This window comes from Diabrotica virgifera, chromosome 9 (genome assembly GCF_917563875.1).
Source record: "Diabrotica virgifera virgifera chromosome 9, PGI_DIABVI_V3a".
In the NCBI taxonomy this organism is placed as follows: Eukaryota; Metazoa; Arthropoda; class Insecta; order Coleoptera; family Chrysomelidae; genus Diabrotica; species Diabrotica virgifera.
Window position 1 is genome coordinate 23,128,935 of NC_065451.1, and position 22,930 is coordinate 23,151,864.

At 33.3% G+C, this 22,930-nt stretch overlaps 1 protein-coding gene across 1 annotated transcript in view; it reads right to left on the minus strand.

Annotated features, from left to right (window-relative positions):
- LOC114324324 (synaptic vesicle glycoprotein 2B-like) overlaps positions 1-22,930 on the minus strand; it is a 75,115-nt gene that overhangs the window by 36,431 nt on the left and 15,754 nt on the right. Inside the window, exons 4-5 of the mRNA XM_028272131.2 lie at positions 21,690-21,871; positions 11,876-12,060 (exon numbers count right to left, since the gene is read on the minus strand). Coding sequence (XP_028127932.2) covers positions 11,876-12,060; positions 21,690-21,871 — 367 coding nt within the window. The remainder of the gene's footprint in view (positions 1-11,875; positions 12,061-21,689; positions 21,872-22,930) is intronic.

The window sequence follows — 22,930 nt, forward strand, 5'->3', positions numbered from 1 at the left end:
ATTCATAGCTTTCTTTGGCCATCTATCTTCATTCATTCGGTTCACGTTACCATACCACACTAGTTGTCTAGTTTCAATTCTATCTACACTGGAATAATATACAGCATGTGTCCTCCTTCTAATATCTTCATTCCTGATGCGATCTTTCTTAGATATACCACACGCTCTCCTTAGATAATCCATTTCTACTACTTCTATTCTTTTTCTAGCTTTTATTGTCATCTGCCAAACTTCTGCCCCATAAATCATAATAGGCTCTACCAAGGTACGATAGATTGTCAATTTCGTCTTTGGTCTTATATCTTTAGACCACAGTAGAGAGCTTAGAATGTTTACCGCTTTTTTGCCCTGCTGCGTTCTCTTTTCGATGTCTCTTTTGGTAGTGCCTTCTTTAGATATTATAGATCCGAAATATTTATATTCATTACATCTTTTTGTGGTTCAAATTTCCAACTCTGGATCTTCTTCATCATCCCCTATTTTAAGATACCCTGTCTTTGACATATTCATATTGAGGCCCCATTTTTCATATTCTTTGTTTAGTTTTCTAAACATGTAGTCCATGTTTTCCTCATCATTCGCTACGACTACCTGATCATCTGCAAAAAACAAAGTTGTTAGACATTTACCACTGCCTATGTCTATTCCAATTCCGGATACTTGTTTCCTCCACTGCTCTAGCAATGATTGAATATATATTTTAAATAAAGTCAGAGACAGACAACATCCTCGTTTAAGCCCCTTTGATATAGGGAATGATTCAGATATAAAGTTTCCTTCTTTAACGACCCTTCTTGCATTTTTGTATATATTTGCGATAGCATCCACATACTCTCTATTGAGACCTACCTTCGTCAATGTTTGAAACAGTTTTTTCAAAGGTACCGTATCGTATGCCTTCTCCAAATCTACAAACAATAGGTGGGTAGACAGATTCCTTGCCTTTCGTTTTTCTATTACCTGCTGCAGAACGAATATATTATCAGTTCACGATCTTCCTGCACGAAATCCACTTTGTTCTTCCATATATTTATATAATGTATTTTTAATAGACAAAATAATATTGTATGTATAGTAAAAAACATGTAATTGTATATTTCACGCCCTGGGCCTACATGGTCTGTTGAGCAAAATAAATAAAATGGTTGGTTTTGGCATTGGTTGGTAAAACAATGGGATATGTTCCTTAAACCTTGCAGGACCAACCTTTTATTAGAAACACCGAGGACCAAGAAGGGTCAATAAATGTCTACATATAAATTAAGTAAAAACGTGCTTCTTTATTTAAACTAATTTAAAAATAATACTTTTATATTATTCCGAGACGTTAATGAAACAGTTAAAGGATACGAATTTATAATTTACCTGGAGTCTTCGGCTTCAATGGAATTGTGTCATCGTAGGATACAGAAACATTTTTGACTTCTTACTGTGCTTACCGCATACATACTTGCATTTTGAACAAACTATGGTTGTTTTTGCCCACTTATTGGCCTTTTTTCTTTTAGATTTTGCTAATTTGACACATCAATGAGATCGTTCCTTTCCATTTTGGGATGGTGGTGAAGGTATTCAAGGGGATTATTTATAGTGCACTGTCAATTTTTTATAAAAGTATAAGGAAATTAATTAAATTATAGAAATGCTAATTATGCCATCTAATAGGGCAGCAGTACGCCGACAACTACTAATTATTTGAGATTTTTAGGAACAAAGGTATTTAGAAAATCGGATGTAATGCAATGTTGTGGATACTTTTTAACCTCCTTGGTCCTTCTAGGGTTTATTATTGTAACGGTAATCATTAATGTATTTGTTAACAACGTTTTAATGGATCAAGGATGCATTTCAATTGAACAAGCCTCGTAATTAAATTACTTTATTTGTGTGTCCGTAACCCGGCATTGGCCGCTAGGTTGGCTTTCACGTGAGTGGTCGCGCGTGAAATTTTGTCTCACATATCCAACTTTTGCCTTTTTTACGAAATCAAATTTTCAAAATAGATTTTAAACTTAATAAAATTATTATTTGCTTTACACAATATATGACTGTTGATGCGCTTGTACATTTTAATCTAAACATGTCGAAATAATATTAATTTTAATATTTCAATATAAATTTAAAATTTGTAGTAGTACCTTTATTTTATTGTCCTGCAACAAGGCAAGTTCTAAAATTATCTTTGCACGATTCATATTGCAAATACAAAACAAAATAATGCTACAATATAAAATAATGCTATAAAATAATGCTAAATAATATTATATACGGTGGCCGCGCGATAAAAAAAATATCTCACGTGAAGCGCACTGACTTAACAATAATTGGGCCACACTAAGTCAACTGAACCACCAACTGAGCAGACGAGTCTACTCGATTGTAGAGGAAGGATAATAATTAGGAAACTAGAAGGAACTAGAGCATGGGTAGTTTACGATGGAAAAAGTTGTGTGTAATATTCTGAAACCGTGAGGGTATAGCGACCAATGACTATAGGTGCTAAAATACACACACCGGCAAAATTAGCCGAACACCTTAAAAATGGGACATGTTTGATGTCTCGAATTTCCTAAACCACTCGTCTGATTTGAGTGATCTTTTTAGTAATGTTATAGCCTTATTATTTAAGCATATCTTTGTAATAATATTGTTGCTAAACAGGTAAATATCATTTTATACTGGGTGTACCAACCATACTGTGTTTTTTTCTTGGAACACCCTGTGGAATATTCTAGCATATGTAAAATACTAAAATTAACACTCGATTGTAGACTTAGGCTTTCTTAACATTTTTCTTTTTGATTCATTTACTTACGTGAGATAATAAAGAGTTATGTGCGTTAACAACTACCTATCCATGTTTTTCATCAATAAATCCTCATAGTATGGGAGGAAAGTATACTAAATTTGCAGTTACTCGAGCGTTATGGGAACCTATTGGATTGTGAAGAGTATGTGCTAAAATCAGAAAAAGTTAAACTTTCTATAAAGTGGGGGACTTTTCATTTTTTGATTTAATTTTTCATTTGAAACAATCATTTTTCTCCGATTATAGCGCTATCTATCCAGAATTCGAAAAAATGTGTCGAATAAAAGTTGCTTATTTTTACGTAATGAATCCAAATCGGCAATAAAAATTGGGGCTCCTATTTAAGATTTTAAATTAAATCACCCATCCCACCTCCGTGGGGGCTCGTGACACCCCCCGGAGAGGGGTGAGGGGTAAATTAAAAATTTTAAATACGAACCCTGCGATATTTCGTGAAATGAACATCAGATCGTAAAACTTCAAAATGAAACTATTCAATATTTTTCAAAAATCTACCGAATGGCAACAAACAGGGCTGGGCCACGGAGGTAGGGTGGGGGTTACTTTAAAATCTTAAATAGGAGCCCCCAATTTTTATCGCAGATTTGGATGCTTGACGTAAAAATAAGCAACTTTTATTCGCAAGATTTTTCCAATTATGGATAGATTGCGCTATAATCGGAAAAAACGATTGGTGGAAATTGAAAATTAAATTAAAAATGGAGAGTCCCACACTTTATAGAGAACTTAACTTAACTTTTTTTGGTTTTTGCACCCACTCTTCACATCACAATCCAATAGGTCCCCATAACGCTAGAGTAACTGCAAATTTAGCATACTTTCCTCCCCTACTATGAGGATTTTGGCTAGTTGTTAAGGCACATAACTTTTTTATTTTCCAACATAAACAAATAAATCAAAAAATAAAATGTTAAGAAGGCCTAAGTCTACAATCGAGTTTTAATTTTAATATTTTATATATGCTAGAATATTCCACAGGGTGTTCCGAACTTTAAGAAAAAAACACAGTATGATTTTAACAGGACCTATGAGGATCCTAGGACAGGACCTATTTTAACCTATGAGGATTTTGGCTAGTTGTTAAGGCACACAACTTTTTTATTTTCCAACATAAACAAATAAATCAAAAAATAAAATGTTAAGAAGGCCTAAGTCTACAATCGAGTTTTAATTTTATTATTTTATATATGCTAGAATATTCCACAGGGTGTTCCGAACTTTAAGAAAAAAACACAGTATGATTTTAACACCCGGTATAAAATGACATTTACCTGTCTAGCAATAACATTATTACACCGATATTCCTAACTAATAAGGCTAGAACACACTAAAAGGATCACTCAAATCGGACAACAAGTTTAGGAAATTCGAGACATCAAACATGTCCCATTTTTAAGGTGTTCGGCTAATTTTGCCGGTATGTGTATTTGCGACAAAGTTATACTTCAGAGACTGTAATTTTTTGAAGTCTGTTGCAAAAAGAATTGTTTGTGATAAATATCGGCAAAAAATATATGTTCACGTACGAGTATGTACCCGCGAATACTATAACCTCTGCAATATTTGCAGAGATATTAACTTTTTTAGATTGTTATTAGCAAATACTAGAGAAATATTTTACTATAAAAAAATAATTACTTTTAGATTGCTAGCAGCGCAAAATTTTTTATTAATCTACGTGCTGACGAAGACTATATGTAGTTATTAAAAGTTTTGCATGCAAAATAATTACTTTTAGTTTGGAAGTTTGGTAAAAATCATCAAACATTTTTAGATATGCATACAAACGAGCCACATAATATCAGTGAAGCTGGAGAACAAGGTATCATAAATGATGACGTCTCTCACCATGTCTCTTGTGGTCTTGTGCATAAACTCTATATTAAGGAATTCACTTAATTTATTTTACCTAAATGTAAAAAAAAGTATAATTTTAAGGTATGCGCGCCAATGGTGAATATTAAATTCTTAATTGTATGTCAAAATATGTGCAATAACTGCGTCTTAAAACCCACCAAATTCTATTTGCCTATCTCAACCGGTTTTAAAGCAATAAATAAATAAGAAAGGTAAGGTAAAGTTTTAAGAGTCGAAAATCGCCGATTCAAAGTGCTGGACTGCGCTCCGTATTCTAAGTGAAAAATAAGATTGTTTTGCCTTCGCATTGCAACTGAATAAAAATGGTATACATTTTTATTTATTTCATATTAGTATTACTCCTATAGAGTAACTAGGTCAATTTTTCGTTGGAACTTTACCAAGCTGCAGACGGGGGTTTTGAATTGCATAGTGTAGAATTCCTTCCCTTTTGTCTTCACTGCAGCATCCATCTGGCTTGCATATTGTAGAAGCCTTGGAGGTGTCAACAGGGAAATGGACCAATAAGTTTTCAATTTAAAAATGTTTTAGTAATATTTTTAATATTTTTCAATATTATTAATGTTGCTATTAGGATTGAAAACTTTACCTTTCAATTGCCAGATGACGCTAGTCACCTAATCCATACACGTCAGTTGCAATGTGGGCCTAAGCTTTCATGGTTGGCCACGTCGAGTATGGAGCAGCAGGCCTACGCCTCTCCGACGATGACTCCAATAAGAGTCGAAAATCGCCAATTCAGAGTGCTTGAACCTTATCTTAACGCTAGCGATAATTTCGCGGAAACCATATGAGATTTCTGTAGTTTCCGTGGTTTTTCTCCGCATTGAATATATTTGATTTTTAGAAGAAACAATACAATGGTCTTTCAAAAAGCTAAAGTTGTTCAACATGGAGTTAAACCTGGAAAACCACGGAAAATATATACACTATTTAGATCTCTAAAAATACAATCATCATTATTCTAACTATTTAGTTAAGTAAAACAAGAACTACACTCACTAGAAACTAAAATGAAAGTTACAATGAAATCTAAAAATGGATTTTACATTTTAGCGCAAAATAACTAAGTATCTCCGTCCGTCTGCTATTACGTTTACATACAGTGCTTAAGCTTATTGTTTTGGCAAGAAAAACAGTTTGAGGGAATTAGGAAAAAGCCAGCGTTCAGTAGACTAGGCGACCTAAGCCCCGATTACTTCGTTTTAGCTATTTTTAGAGTAGTGTTAGACAAGACGAAAACGGCGGGTTCGTTGAAAAAATATTCCCATGAGATTTTTTTGTAAATTTTTGTTAACATTTTTTTTTTGTAATTAAATTGTAAAAGTCAATATTTTCGGTCCGGACGAATCTTTTTTTGGGGTTTTTGGACCATTCTTGACAATAAAGGTCTCCTACAATTTTTCTCTAAAGTTGATCGTTTTCGAGTTATAAACAATTTAAAATTGGAAAAACGCAAATATATCCATTTTTAAGACTTCATTCGATTAAAAATTATTATTATGAAAATCAGAAAGTGACTAAATCAAAGTTTAAAGCACCCCCTACATGGATCCTGAAGAAATTTGTCATTCATTTATTACTAAGCTGTTATTTTTAATTATTAACAATGAGTGGTAAGATCGTGTTGACCCGACTGTAATGTGAGTACGAGTAATGCCTCCTCTACATATCAGCAGACGCGTCTGCGGATGCATCTGCGGATGCATCTGCCGATGTAAGAAAGTGCCTCCTCTACACATCGGCAGACGCGTCCGCGGAAACCTTTTGATCCGTTCTAGGAAAACCGACAACAACCGCATGCCTTAAAAATAAACAACAGACCACCAACAGACGACCAAATTACCCCATCTACACATCTGCGGATGCATACGGGGATGTCATCCGCGGACGCGTCTGCTGATATGTAGAGGAGGCATAAGATGCACCATTGACTGCCGGAATGGCATCTCGTTAGCACTCGCCATGGACGGCAGCCTAATACGTGCACGGCGCTCAATATTATTACTTAAAAATAACAGTTTAATAATAAAATAATGACAAAAATTTCTTCAGGATCTTGTAGGCTTTAAATTGTGATAGTCACTTTCCGACTCTGATAATAATAACTTTTAACCGAGTTACTAAGCCTTGAAAATCGCCATTTTTCGTTTTTTTCAATTTTAAATTGCTTATAACTCAAAAACGACCCACTTTAGAGAAAAATTATAACAGACCTTTTTTGTCCAGATTTCCCAAAAAAATCTAGAAAAAAATTAGAACGGGCCGAAAATATTGATATTTGCAATGTGATTAAAAAAAATTGTTGAAAAAATTTGGCCCACTTTTCACGTGGGCGACTTCTTGAACCTTATTCTGGAATGTCTCACGAATGTGATTATGCAAAAAAATCTCATGGGAATATTTTTTTCCAACGAACCCGCCGTTTCCGCCTTGTCTATGTAGTGTAGGTGGAATATGCTGTAAAAGAATGAATGCCAAATAATTATTCTATTATGATTATGGCATATTATAGTCATGTTCAGTTGTATATTGTGCAGTACAATGAATTTCATCGCTGTGTAAACGTTGAATTTTCTATTTCATTTTCATGTTATTATCTCGAAATGAAAGCTTTTTTATTTTGAAATTATAACGTTTATTTACTTTGTTTCTACTGATGTTTTATTAAAGACGATTTACAGACACATTGGTCAGTGTTGTAATGGACCGTAGTAAACAAATGAGCAAACACAAATAGAAAGAAAACCAAATGGACTCTCATCCTAATAATAACGTTCTCTTCCATATATGTCGTCCAGTTGACTCAAAAATGGCAATTTTTTTCTTAACGTGCCCTATCAAGTCAAGTCCCCTTGACGTTGGCGATTAACATGGCGAAACTGTCTCTGTCTCGAGCTATTCTAAATAGGTGTTCTGCTTTCTTTATTCCTGTCCACTCCCGGATATTCTTCAACCAAGAGGCCTGATTTCTACCAATTCCTCTGCGTCCTTCGATTTTACCCATCATAATAAGTTAAGGAATATTATACCGGTCTCCCCTTACTACGTGTCCAAAATAGGCCATCATTCTATATTTGATGTTATCAAGCAGCTAGCGGGTAGCATTTGCTCTCTTAAGGACTGCCACATTTATCAGCATAGCCGTCCATGGTATTTTCAGTATACGTCTGTGTAGCGACATTTCAAAAGCCTCCAAACGGTTAATGGTGGATATTTTTAATATCCATGCTTCGACACCATACAAGAGCACTGACCAAATGTAGCATTTAATCATGCGCTTTCGAAGTTGAAGTTGCAAGTTATCATTACAGAAGAACGACCTCATTTTTAAAAATGTCGTGCGGGCTATCTCGATTCTACATTTTGTCTCTTTTTCTGGATCTAGTTGTTCAGTAATATGGCAACCAAGATATTTAAAACTGGGTACTCTTTGAATTATATGACCATCAACACATAGCCGTGAATCTTGATGGGCGAAACGGCTAAATACCATGTATTTTGTTTTTGAACAGTTTATATTTAGGCCAAACTCTCTTCCCACTGTGTCAATGGCATTTAAAAGGTGTTGTAATCCATTCATATCATCAAATAAAATAACTGTGTCGTCTGCATATCTGATTTTATTTATAAGAATTCCATTAACTTTCACACCCCATTCCACATTATGCAGCGCTTCTTTAAATATTCTATCTGAATATAAACTGAATAACAGGGGGGACAGTATACAACACTGTCTGACACCCCTTTGTGTTTTGCATATTTCTGTTGATTTTCCATTTACGCAAGCTGTTGCTGTTTGACGCCAGTATAATTTTTCTATGATTCGTACATCTTGACTATCAACTCCTTTATCCTTTAATATTTTAATTAATTTGGGATGTTGTACTCGATCAAAGGCCTTCTCATAGTCAATAAATACAGCAAAGACGTCTTTCCTTTGACCTCGGCATTTCTGCAATAACACATTTAGTGCAAAGAGTGCGTCCTGGGTTCCCAGTCCATTTCTGAAGCCAAATTGTGTTTCATCCTGGTCTTCTTCACATTTATCTCTGATTCTACTGTGGATGATATGTAGAAAGATTTTCAAAGCGTGGGTCATAAGGCTTATCATTCTATAATCGCTACAGTTTTTCGGACGTTGTTTTTTTGGTAGGGTTATGAATTCGGATGTTAACCAATCTTCAGGGATATCACCAGTCGAATAAACATCATTGAAAAGTTTGACTAGTATTCCAATGTTTTCCTCATTTATGAGCTTTAACATTTCTGTAGGTATGTTGTCGGGACCAACGGCTTTCTTGTTTTTTGCCAATTTTATAGCATGTAGTATTTCTGATTTTAGTATTTCTGGTCCTTCACCTTCATCTAAAGTCTCCAATTCTTCGGGTCTATCATCATTATACAGTTCATTTATATAATTATACCAGGTAGTTCGAATTTCGTGTTCGTCCATTATCATTTTTCCTGACGAATCGGTTATACACTAAGAGCCAAAAATTAACGCACCACCTTAAAAATGGGACATTTTTAATGTCTCATATTTCCTAAACCTCTTGTCCGATTTTAGTGATTTTTTTAATATATTATAGCTTTATTCTTCAAGAATATCGATGTAATAATATTGTTGCTAAACAGATAAGTGTCATTGTGTACCGGGTGTAACAATGATAGTGTGTTTTTTCCTCAAAGTTTGGAACACCCTGTGGAATATTCTAGCGTATATAAAATATTGAAATTACAACTCAACTGCAACCTTAGGCTATTTTAACATTTTACTTTTTGATTTATTCGCTTATGTTGGATAATAAAAAAGTTAGGTACTTTAATAACTAGCAACGTTCTTCATCAATACAGGGTGTTTATAAATAAGTGCGACAAACTTTAAGGGGTAATTCTGCATGAAAAAATAATGACCGTTTGCTTTATAAACATATGTCCGCAAATGCTTCGTTTCCGAGATACGGGATGTTGAATTTTTTCTTACAAACTGACGATTTATTTATTGCTCTAAAACCGGTTGAGATATGCAAATGAAATTTGGTAGGTTTTAAGAGGTAGTTATTGCGCGTTTTCGGCATACAATTAAGAATGTTATATTCACCATTGGCGTGCATACGGGTAATATGACCGGGTACAATGACGAAGAAGCTAGAGAAGAAAAAATCGCTGCGTTTTGTTCGGAATTAGCAGGAAGTCTACCTGCCAAATTTAATAAAAATCGGTCAATTAGTTTCGGAGGAGTATGGCAACAAAGATGTAAAATATTTAAATGGCTATTAAAAAATAACGGTTGAAGATAAAAAAGTGAAAATGTAGGTTTGTATGTATCTCTTGCTTCTACATCATACAAAATTAAGAAAAAACGGTTTGTCAAAAAATTAAAAAAATATATCAGGGGAGGTAAGCCCCCTTATGACGTACGGGCATGAAATCAGAGTTGTGCCTATTCCCAGTCCGATAGAATACACGTGTAAAATTTCATAAAAATCTGTTGAGCCGTTCTCGAGTTATAAATGGTGTAACTAACATAACTCGACTTTCTTTTATATACAGCGTGTCTACTTGAGTTGGAAACATATGGGAAACTTTTTTATTATTAATTTTACGAAAAAAAGTTATTCTTTATAAAAAGTTCTACATGCCCCAAAACCTAAGATTCAATCATCAGATATCAAATTTTCTGAATATTATACGAGGTATGTCAAAAAATATGAATTTCGGTCAAGGGTAAAGTACCTTTATTTCTCTCAATATCGAAAATTCTTATGATAAAAAGTTGTTTGGAATTAAAAACTAAGATCAAATATGCAATTACATGCTTCTTATTGAAAAAAAAAAAAAATTTCTCAAATTTAAGGATACCCAACATTGTTTTTAATTATTACAAATATGATAACCCGTTTATTATTCATTTTACGAAAAAAAGTTATTCTTCGTAAAAAGCTTTGCATGGTCTAAAATCTAAGACACAACCATGATATATCAACTTTTATTAATTTTATACGAGGTGTGTCAAAAAATATGAAATTCGCTCAATATTATAGCACCTTTATATTTCACAGTATTTCAATTAGAAGGATGTAATTGCATATTGACACATAGTTTTTAGTACTAAACAACTTTTTTAATAACTGTTTTCAATATTGTGAAAAATAAAGGTACTTTGCTCTTGAGTGAAATTCATTTTTTTGACATAACTCGTATAAAATTAATAAAATGTGATATCTGTTGGTTGCATCTTCGGCCTTATGACCACAGAGTTTTTTCTAAAGAATACCTTTTTTTCGTAAAAGTAATAATAAAAGAGTTATCGTATGTGTAATGAATCAAAACGAAGTTAGTATCAATAAATTTGAGAAAAATTTGGAAAATATTTTTTTCCAATTAGAAGCATGTAATTGCATATTTGAGCTTAGTTTTTATTTCCAAACAACTTTTCAGAATAAGCATTTTCGATATTGAGAGAAATAAAGGTACTTTACTCTTGAACGAAGTTCATATTTTTTGACATACCTCGTATAATATTCAGAAAATTTGATATCTGATGATTGAATCTTAGGTTTTGGGGCATGCAGAACTTTTTATAAAGAATAACTTTTTTTCGTAAAATTAATAATAAAAAAGTTTCCCATATGTTTCCAACTCAAGTAGACACGCTGTATATATATAGATTATTTTAGTATATTTTATTATAGTACATTATTTATATATTATACTTTAAAACGGATCGTTCTTTTATTGATAACTATAACAAAAAAAAACTAAAATAATTTTTTTTTTGCAAAGTTTAAGCAAAATTATATAAATAGTTACTTGACGATTTCTGTGTTTTATTTCTTCAAGTAACACGTTTAACAAAATGGAACAAAAATTTAAGATTAAATCTACAAAATGTCCACCAATATATCAAAGGAATACCGCTCGGCGATGGAGGGGTTATCCGAAGTTTTGGAAGGAAAAGACAAAAGTTTCTGAAGGGGTCTCCTAGCTTGGGTTGCCTAGGGGCCTCAAGATTCTTAATCCGGGACTGGTAGTAACCGCGCGTTATCAAAACGCACGTTAAGCGCTTGTCATGTGAACTTGTCCATCAGTGTGATGTCAACCGTTAAGAAATAAAGTATAGGTATGCTTAGTAATAATAGTAAGTATTTTAAATATACTTACTGGATAAGATTCTGGTGAATTTCCCGTATTCTTACTATACACTTTTTGCAATACTTTTAGAGCTTTTTCATTTTTTCCTGACGTCATTAAAAATTTAGGACTTTCGGAGAGGAAAGAAAATATGGTTCCCGCTATAAAAGGACATAATCCAGTGACAAATAGAAATATGTTCCAGGAATGTAATTCTGAAAAATGAGTAACGTTAAACTCAAGATATATCAGTTATTATTTTGATAAAAAGACATCTACAATTGTATGGTAAATTTATATTCAGCTTTATAAAACTTTTACATGAACAGGGAGAAACTAAATAGTAAAGCTGGGTAAAATACTGTTCATGTGATAAGTTTGACATATTTTATCCTGCAAGTTGTTTCTTGTTTGAGATAAATATAGGCGATTTCTTAGATTGACTTTAATTTTTCTGGTTTATAAAAATAACTTCCAAATAAACTGCCCAAAAAATAGATTACTTTTCTACAACTTTACAATTTACTATTTTTGTTAAGTATAAGCCAAAATTTAACTTTAAAATATAAGTTCGTTTTGACAAGTGAAGAAATAATAAAATAAATGAAAAGATGACCATCCAGCAACTTAAAAAGGAACCAGAGAGTTAAAAATAGAAAAGCATCAGGAAGTGACAAACTAACAGCAGAAATGATAAAACCATGAGTACGCTAGAATAAGCTTTTGAAATACTGATCACAAAAATGTATAATACTTGCGCAAAATTTCGTCCCAATGCTTTTTAAATGCATTAATTTTTTTTAATACTGAGAAAACTAATAAGGAATTTTTGAAAAATTTAAACGCAGAATGAAAGATTTCATTATTACCGAGGGCAGAAAGTCCCTAAAATCTCCTATAATGTTTATTTTAATAAGTTACAGGGGTGAAATCTAAGAGAAAATTTAGTATGATTTTTAATTTCAAACGTATCATTCAAAAGATACTTCTTGTTTATTCTAAGGGACTTTCGGCCCTCGGTAATAATGTAGTCTTTCATTCTGCGTTCAAATTTTTTAAAAATACTCATTAGTTTTCTTAGGATTCGAAAAAAATTTCTGCATATAAAAAGCATTGGACCGAAATTTGGCCAAGCATTATACATTTTTGTAACCAGTATTTTAAAAGTTTTTAAATGAGGTGTAACATGATGTACTTTCCAATCTAAAAAAAAAACAAAGTTATGACTCTCACCTGAAGAGGGATCTCGTAAAGTTCGAAACATTGATGCTGAATATAATATGAATATTTTAAAAATCGACCTGTCCGAGCGTTTTGCTTATGTGCTAAAAATAAATGAGTGAAGATGGGGGGGGGGGGGTAACACTTATTCTAGCGCACTGTATAACTTAGCTTGGAAGGGAAAGCAGTTTTCAAAGGATTGGCAGACATTGATCAAATAATAAAGAAATGCAACTTAAAACAAGAAAAATGCATGTATGGTATAGAAACTTAAGAAGGGTAGACATTTCGGAAGGAGTATCTGCAGAGGATATAGTCATTCTAAAAACGAGAATTCTAAAACGAGAAAACGAGTCATTCTAAAACTTATTCAGAAACTCAGTATATACTATAACTAAATTCACAAATAGATAAGAAGAACGGTAGAATGCAGGTAAAGGAAAAGCGGCTTTCAAAAACCTGTGAAGAAATAGAAGACTTCTACAGAAAATACAAACTTTTCTACTAGAAAATAAAGAAAATAGCTATAAATAAAAAGAATAAATAGTCTGGCAGACTAACAAGCATGGTAAAAGGAGCCAACAACATTGGAATAAATAAACGACAAAAATGAAAAACATAATATGTAATAAAATATATTCTCAGGTAATAGGGATAAGATATCAATAGTCGTATAAAGATTAAAAATAATGTAACTAGTATCTATAATAAGAAATACATAAAAGAGTCATTGAAAAATATGAAAACTTGAAAAGCACTATTTACGTTAAACGAGGGTGGATTGATAGAGAGCACGTAAAGGTTGGAATAAATTTATTTTCTTGAGAATGGACGATTTTGGAAAAAAATCCTAAAACAAATCAATTTTTATTTTTAAATTACGACTTTTTGGCATATATATCATACTAGTGACGTCAGCCATTTGGGTGTGGTGACGTCATCGATGATTATTTTAAATGGGAATAGCGGTCCTTTGGTAGCTTATTTTAAAGGTAATTTAATTCTCTATTCACTAATATAAATATTTACATAATTATTTATACAGGGTGTCTAAAAAAATAAAAAGAAAAATGCATGTAATTTATTTAGTCCAAAATACATTTTGCTGCTCTCAGAAAACAGAAAAAAATGTTTATTTGAAAAATAATCATTGATTTTGGCTTAAATTAAATGTTTAAACTGGCAAGAGGAAGGTGAGGGTGAGTGGTGGCTTTAATATTGAATTTAAGCAAAAAGCAATATTTATTTATCAAATAAACATTATTTCCTGTTTTCTGATAGCAGTATAATGTGTTTTGAGTTAAATAAATTACAAATATTATTCTTTTTATTCTTCTTTTTGTCAATAAATTTAATAAAAAAAAATTTTTTGGACACCCTGTATAAATACATATATTAATGTTTATATTACTGAATAGAAAATTGAATTACCTTTTAAATGAGCTATCACACGACCCCTTTTCTCATTTAAAAAAATTATAGATGACGTCATCACGCCCAGATGGGTGACGTCACTAGTATGATGCCAAAAAGTCGCAATTTAAAAATAAAAATTGACCTGTTTCGGGATTTTTTTTCCAAAATCGTCCGTTCTCGAGAAAATGAATTTATTCCAACCTTTACGTGCTCACTGTAACACTAGCCTTTGATAGAAAAAATAAGTCGATTTATTTCTCAACATTTCCCTTTTAGCTCCATACACTTAGTAAGACTATGTTCCAATTTTTGACGTCGACTTTGCAAAGTAACAAGACACTTACTCAACACACACACTACACATTAGGGATGGGAAAAACCTACCGGTTTAAACTTAAAACCGGTTTTTTTACTTCGAAATAACCGGTTTTACCGGTTATTTTCCCGGTTATAACCGGTTTTTCGTTTTAAAGTAAAAACCGGTTATTAGGTTTTTACGATGATTAGGATTAGGTTAGGTATTATTTTGGATCCCAATCATAATTACTATTCTCAAGTAATTATTCCAAACAAAACAATAATTCAAATTTTATTTTATTTTATAAAATACAGAAGCAAACTGAAAGTGCAGTATCACATCAGTCAGAAATAGCGATGTGAAATTACGTGTAATTTCAGAAATTGTAAGTTACACGTGTAAAATTACCCAAAAATTACAAACCAGATGTAATTTATGTAACTTATGTAATTTATGTTCATTGTATTAAAAAATCAATTGTTTGCATTCATATTGAATATAATAAACACAAAGTAACTACATACTTATGAAATAAAGAAAAGTGGATAAGAAATACATACAAATAATAAAGAAATGAAAACATAGGTTCTTTAGTTTTGTTTTAAGCGGCTTTTATAAATCACAACTTCCTTTTTCGCAGACAACTGGAGACCTTCTTGTTATAAAACGTCGAAGTTTCAATTGTTTGCTCTTCCAATGAGCCTTGTGTAATTTTTTTTATCTCCGGCAAATCCAGAACTGCATCCTGAAATTAAATAGGAAAGTGTAAACATAGAGAGTAAAAATAATGGGTTTATAATATAATATATACAGATCTAACTACCTTGTTTTCGGCATCTGAAGTATCCTTCTCGACTTCCGTTTTTTTTTGGGGTTGTTCTGTGCCTTTACCCTGAAATTGATAATTTTGGAATATAAACAATAAATATGTATGTGTTTACACTAATTTACCGATTTCATTAAGACGTTTTCTAAAATGTTCACTTTGCTTTGTCTCAAAATGCGTGCTGGTCTCTGTTCCCTAGTTTCCATTCTTTGATCAATTTCATCATCGGTCATTGCAAAGTCAGCAAAATTAAAATCATCGTCGGAATTTCCATTTCCTGTTGTATTTGAATGCCATGATGATATTGTCTGAAAACATAAGATTTATAATTTTTTATTCGAAAACGGTGGAATGCATTGGAAAATCGGAAAAGAAGCAAACTGCATATATCACATGCACATATCACATATCTAAAAAATGCCTAAATTTAAAATTACCTCGTCTAATTCTTCCTCTTCGGAAATATGGTTTTCAATTACTTCTATCTCCTTCTGTAAGTTTCTACCTTCTATCGAAACGTTGTTCTGTACAGTCTCTTCTATAGGATATTGACTTTGTATGTGATGTTGTCGTGAACGTTTCAGCAATTTTGAATTATATTGTATATAATTTAAATTTGCTGCCCTTTGAGTTGTTAGGCGATTTCTTCTCTTCGTATGAATGCTGCTCTGGGAGCTAAAGCTTCTCTCTGTTGCCGCAGAAGTGCACGGCATTGTCAATATCCTGACTGCAACTTTGGAGAGGCATGAATGTCCACAAAATCCTTTCCACCATGTAACCAAAGAGACATTATCGAGTATGTTCCATAAAAATGTTTCGCCAAAAAAGTCTGTTTTAGCTAAATAGTTTCCTAAATCCTCAGTAATCTTTGACACTCCTTCATCACCAATCTCTATCGTGGTCGTGGTTGACATAGTAGTAATGTATTTCATCGCTTCAATCCTTTCGGCTGATGATAAATTTGCACCAACAGACCGAGGGTTTAGTAAGTCTGCGGCAAAATGGATCGGTTGAAGGGCGTATTCCTTCCTTGATATAAATTTATCCATCGCTTCTGTTTTTTCGCAATCCGTTAGTTTCACGCATTCTAAATGAGTAGATATGTTACTACCGATTTTCGCGAAAGTTTCACAAACCAAATGAATTGACGAAGAATCTCCTTCAAGACGTGTTATTGCTTCAGTAATTGGCTTAAGCAATTCAACAAGAGCGCTAGAATTTATCCAGAATCCTTCATCAAGTAAATTTGCTTTTGCGCTGCGTATTCTATCTTGAATTGTTTTATCTGGAGATATTGCTAGACGTTGTAGGACGGACTTGCATTTAGTCAGATCTTGAAGACATTTTACATGTGAACCCCATCTTGTTTTTACAGGTAGGCTAAGAGACACTCCACACTTCATCTCATTTCTTATTTCTGTGAATTGAGCTCTCAGTACTTGACACTGGTTAATAGTTTTAACGATATGTATAATATGTGACAAATGTGTCTCTATTGAAGATAATTTCAAAATATCGCTGCACAATAAATGTAATGTGTGCGCTAAACAGCCGTATGATACAAGATGGGGATACATCTCTTCACATTGTCTCACAGCCTTCCTCATATTCTTTGCGTTATCAGTCACAATAGCGAAAAATTTTTTAGGTCCATACTCCTCCAGAACTTCAACCATTAATTTTGTTATATATTCTGCGGTATGCTTCTCTGCTTTTGTTAGTACTGATTTGACAAATAACGGTTCGGGTGTTGTAACAATGAAATTAATTACACTTTCATTTCGCAAGTTGGACCAACCATCGCATTGCAATGATAAATTGTCAGCTTGCTTAATTTTATCATTAACTTGAACTTCAACTCGCTCGTACTCTTCGGTCAGGAGACGATTTGATAACATATATCTCGATGGTAAGGTGTATGAAGGTCTAATTTTTTTAAAAAACAATTTCCAATCTTCATTCTCGGTAATTGAATGTGGTGCTGAACTGGTGTAAATAGCTCTAGCAAGCAAAATATTCAATTCGTTATTTTGTTCGTGTGTCATTCGATCACAAAATGATTGTATTCTGTTGATTTTTGTGCAAACAGGTGTTTCCACATGAATGTTATCAGAAGCAGATGTTGATGCTGTGGAAACCGTTGATGATGTACAAGCAGCATCAGTGTTATCGTTATCCAATTTTGCCGATGTGATCTTTTTCATGGATGTTTCAAATGGAAATTTAGAGTGATTCCCCTTTGACTTTGGAGTTAAAATATTGAATTTAAGTTTTATCATATGCGGCACATAAGTGCATTGTTGAAGATGAGATTTCATTCTTGTAGCATTTTTTGCATGTACACTCTTGCAAAATTTACACCTCACATTTATGGTCTTTTGATTAGAAGAACCCGCAGGTAACACTTCAAAATAAAGCCAGATATCTGTCTTACGTTTCACCATGTTTTATGACCTAAAAAAAATATTCAGGTAGACTTAAACATTAAGAAGGGAAAAAACATTATTTTTCAAAGTATTTGATGGGCACGAGGGCATAAAAAATTGTTAGGCATCCTTAAATAGAAGAAAGATTAAAATTGAATCTGTGTAACAATTTAATGAAATTCGAATAAGCAGAATACTGGATCGGACAACTACATTATTTTGCCCTCAACGTTATCAAAATTTTTTATTTAGTAAGTTATGTCAGTGTAATTCAATTACACATGCTACATGCACAAGTACCCCGTTGCTCCTATCATTCTTATAGTTATTGTACAGTAAACTAATCTAAAAAATCGAATAAAACTTGGTAAACCGAATTCAGAATTAAGTACTGTAGCCACATATAAAATGACGCGCGTTAGATTTAACGTACAGTCGATATGCGATAGGCCCGCCCCTGTGTTTCCCAATCTAAGGTTGCTATGGACATCACCGGCACGTGTTTTGCTGTTTGTAGAAATAATATATTTCTTACCTTATAGTTTCTGTGCTTCCTTATAAATAAATGTAAAGTAACCAACGCTGCGTGAATGAATAGAGAAAGAACAGTCGAAAACTAACTTATACATACACATTACACATACAATAACAGAAATGTAAACATAACCTGCCTGACTCAGACTAAGGAACGACTAACGAGCGACGAGCGTAATAGCACCCACTGGTTCGCGCGCGCCGGCACCGGCGCACCGCACTTACGACAATTGCGCGCGCATAAGTTGCCATAATATATGTAATTTTACCAGTAATTACATAAATTACGGTAATTTATGTAAATTTATCATAAGTTACGTTAAATTTCATAAATTACGTAAATTCCAAAAATTACATAAATTACATTAAGTTACGGGTATCATGTAATATTACCGTAAGTTACGTGTAATTTATGTAACGTAAGTTATGTAATTTTACAACTCACATCACTAGTCAGAAACAATAATTATTAAGTTTTATTATAATAATATTTCCTTGAAAAGGTATTTGTAATCATCTATTTTTCACACTTAACTCTTGACATTGAAAGTGGATGAATGACTTTTTCTGATTACCAAAAATAATGCTCTGACTGTGAATATCGAATTACTAATTACGAATACGAATCTCCAAGAATTTCGCTACGTTTTCAAAACGATACACTCATACAGGAAGTATTAAATGAGTTAAAATGTACCTATTCCACAAATATATAAACGTGTTAAAAGTAATACATGTTAATTCGATAGTACTAATTTTGATCATATTGATATCGAGTCGAATGGAGTATCGCAAACTAAAGTGTATTATAAATGTAACTTTGTAACCTATTGGATTAAAAAAACCGAAAACCGGTTTTTCCAAAAACCGGTTTTTTGGCCGGTTATAACCGCCAGGTTAGACCGTAAGCAAAAAAAACGGTATAACCGAAAACCGGTGTTTTGTCAAAAACAGCCATCCCTACTACACATTACTCCCCTGACTTAGTGATAAGTTGTACAATTACGTGGCTAAAGGTTCTAGTTCTAAACCAAAGCCAGAATCAGAGAAAAATAAAAGAAAAAAAACTGTTCCAATTTTTTGTATCCCCTCCGAATAGTACTTTTGCTCGAGTTCTTCAAGATAGGCTGAAGTTTCAGCGACGACGCCATCGTTTGTTGCGAAACGGAGTCCTCCGAGTCATTTTTTTAGATTTGGAAATAGGAAAAAGTCTCTGGCGGCAAGATCTGGGGAATAGGGTGGATGTTTAACCAATTTATAGCCAAATTCGTGTAATTTTGCAATGGCGACGACCGATCGGTGAGCCGGTGCGTTGTCTTGGTGAAAGATCACTTTTTTGCGCGCCAAACTGGGGCGTTTTCGACGCAATTCCCATCGAATCGATCCAGTAATGCTGCGTTGTACTAAAACAGCCGCCATCACTTTGCCGGCCGAATGTGCACTTGTTGCCTTCTTCGGCATGTATTCGCCGCGTTTGTGCCACTCTTTCGACTATTCATTGTTTTCCGGTGTGTCATAATGCACCCAGGTTTCATAAATGGTGATGAATCGGCGAAAAAATTAGCGTATCATCGCCAAAAGCGTCTCCAAAGTGGTCACACGTTTCCGCATTTAGTCGTTTGTCAGAAAACGCGGCACTCATCGCGCGGATAGCTTTTTCAGGTCCAAATGATGGTGAATGATAGTGTGCACGCATTTGTAGAAAGTGTTTATGGCCTCTACTAACTCGCGGAGCTTGATTCAATGATCTACCATAATCATGTCATGGACTTTGTTGGTCATTTCCGGCGTGATGACTTCGTTTGGCCTCCCGAGACGCTCATCATCAAAAACACTCGTAAGACCACGAACAAATTTAGCTTTCCAAAATTTTATTGTTGCTAACGAAGGTGCAGTCATGCATTTCCACCCATTTTTCTATAGCAGACTTTTTTCCTGACGTCATCCTGAACACAATACCAAAAAGTATCAAGTCTGTAGATGATGTAAGTAACCATTTAAAAATCGATGTATTTTATGCTAAATGCCTTAGTCTAATATAGACGGTAGAATTATCAAATAATACCTTTTTTCTATGAGCGTGCAAAAATGTCTACTTTCGCGCACGCATTCTAGTTTAGAAAGTTTCACTTTTCCTCACGCGTATTATTTTTCCGCATGCGTGTTACTTTTCCGCACGCGGTTTTTACTTTTCCGCACGCGTGTTAATTTAGATATGTTAATATGGCCTTAAATAATTTTAATACATGCAATAAACTAATATTTAGATATTATTTACCATCTTATTTCAAATATATCTTATTGTGTTCCTGTTTTAATGAAATTAACGCGACAATTCGATGAAATAAAATTATTTTGACATAATACTCGAAAGTCAAATCGGTAGACAATAACAGTCGTTTTGAATCATCGTCATGGAAACCAAGATCGTCGTCATGCTAACTAATTATATTGAAAGTTTGGTTTTGACAACCTTCTCAAAGAATTAATTTGTGTATGTATTTTCATATTAATTAAATTAATTGATTAAGATGTGGTAATTTTTTGAAGACTCTTAGAAAAAATATTGTTCCTAACTCTTGCAGAAAGTCTCTTTTCCGCCTCTACTGCTTGCCGAACTCCCGCTTCGCGTCGTTCGGCAAACTGCAGTCGCGTGCGGAAAAGAATGACTTTCTGCACTTGTTAGGAAAATAACTATTTTCTACAACCGTGTTAAAAATTTAATTTTTAGCACTCCATACGGGCGTTAAAAATGTCACTTAAAGCGCGAGTGCTTTAAAAACTTTAAGGCGCTGCAGTTTGTATTGACCGTATAGACAATTTTGATGTAATGTCAAAAAAATATAAAAATGGAATGTCAATCAAGTTCAAGTAAAAGTTTTTGTTGATATTGTCCTCTAATTACGTTTGTAGAAAAAATATTGTATGATATGCGTGTTAAAAAGTACATTTTTAAGGCACTCATATTCCATAACTTTCACATGCGTGCCTTAAACGTGTACTTTTAACACTTATATCATAAATAACTATTCACACTCAATCATTTTTAAATACCTAAATCGATAAGCTCATTGACTTTAAATGAATTAATACATTCTGAATGCAGTTACAAAAGATAAATACCTATAAATCCATCAAACAGTGACCACTTTATCGGTAGCGGCATGATAGCCCAAGCCAGCAATGGCAAAATAATTTGCGCTATCCCAGTAAATAATCCGCTCACAACCTGGATTCTGGCCCGATAGCTTGAAGAGTGGAATTCGCTTAAATAAGCCGCCATAGCTGCAAAAGGGCCACATATACTAAAAACATATAACTATTTATTAAGGGATTTAAAAATGGTGCATGGTGGATATAGTAGTTCACGACACGATACACTATCGATACTTTTTAAATATTGAGTATGCTATTATATTGGTTATGCTAATGAAGTATCGTATTAGTCCAGGAACCGAAGCTTTTCACCTCGCAATTTTTACAGAATGGATCGATTTGCTTGAAAATTTGAGAATAAGTAGTGGATAGTCCAAGGATCAAAATCTATATGATACCGAAAGGCGCTTTTACCATGGGGGTGGTTGCCACCCCATTTCGGGGGTGGAAATTTTTTATTATATTTTGATCACAAAAGTTGGTAAAAACATTCATTCTAAGTTAAAAACGTTCTATACATTTTTTTGATAAAATTAATAGTTTTCCATTTATTCGCTATCGAAAGTGTTATAGTATAAGAGCTGTGAGACATTTTTGAGTAGGTATTTTAGGCAACCTGAAAAATTTTCAGGTGACTCTTCTATGATAGTCTAATACAAAAATGCCGGTCTGGCTGGAGGGTAGCGGTTATTTTCCCCAAAAATCCCCCCAAAATTAAAAAAAGGGTAAACATTGTTATTACAAAAAATATCATTGATATGACTTAAAAGTAAATTTAAATATTCAAATATAAAGAAAATAAACAGGCCAGGCGATTTGAGGGCGATTTTAACTCTTCAAGATACTTGCATTGGCGCCCCAGGATTATTTTCAGGGGGTGCATCTGAACTTCAGAAGATTTTATTTGAATTTGTACATACTATTAACGAGTATAAAATATACAACTATACATGCATAGATATGTACATTCCTTCCGGACAGGGAGGTGCAATTGTTATTTTGACAGGGTATTTTTTAATTTTAAAAATAAATATTCTAAAAAAGACAGGTTTTTTTGGTAAAATTTTAAAATTGCCATTTGATCAAACAAATTATGCGTGCATATAAATGAAAAGCGCTATAGGTAAGCAGCAGTGTGAGAAAGAGCGTATACCGATAGCTGTTTGCGTCCTCTGTTGTAGCTGATCGAGTCCGTTCGCTCGAGAAAA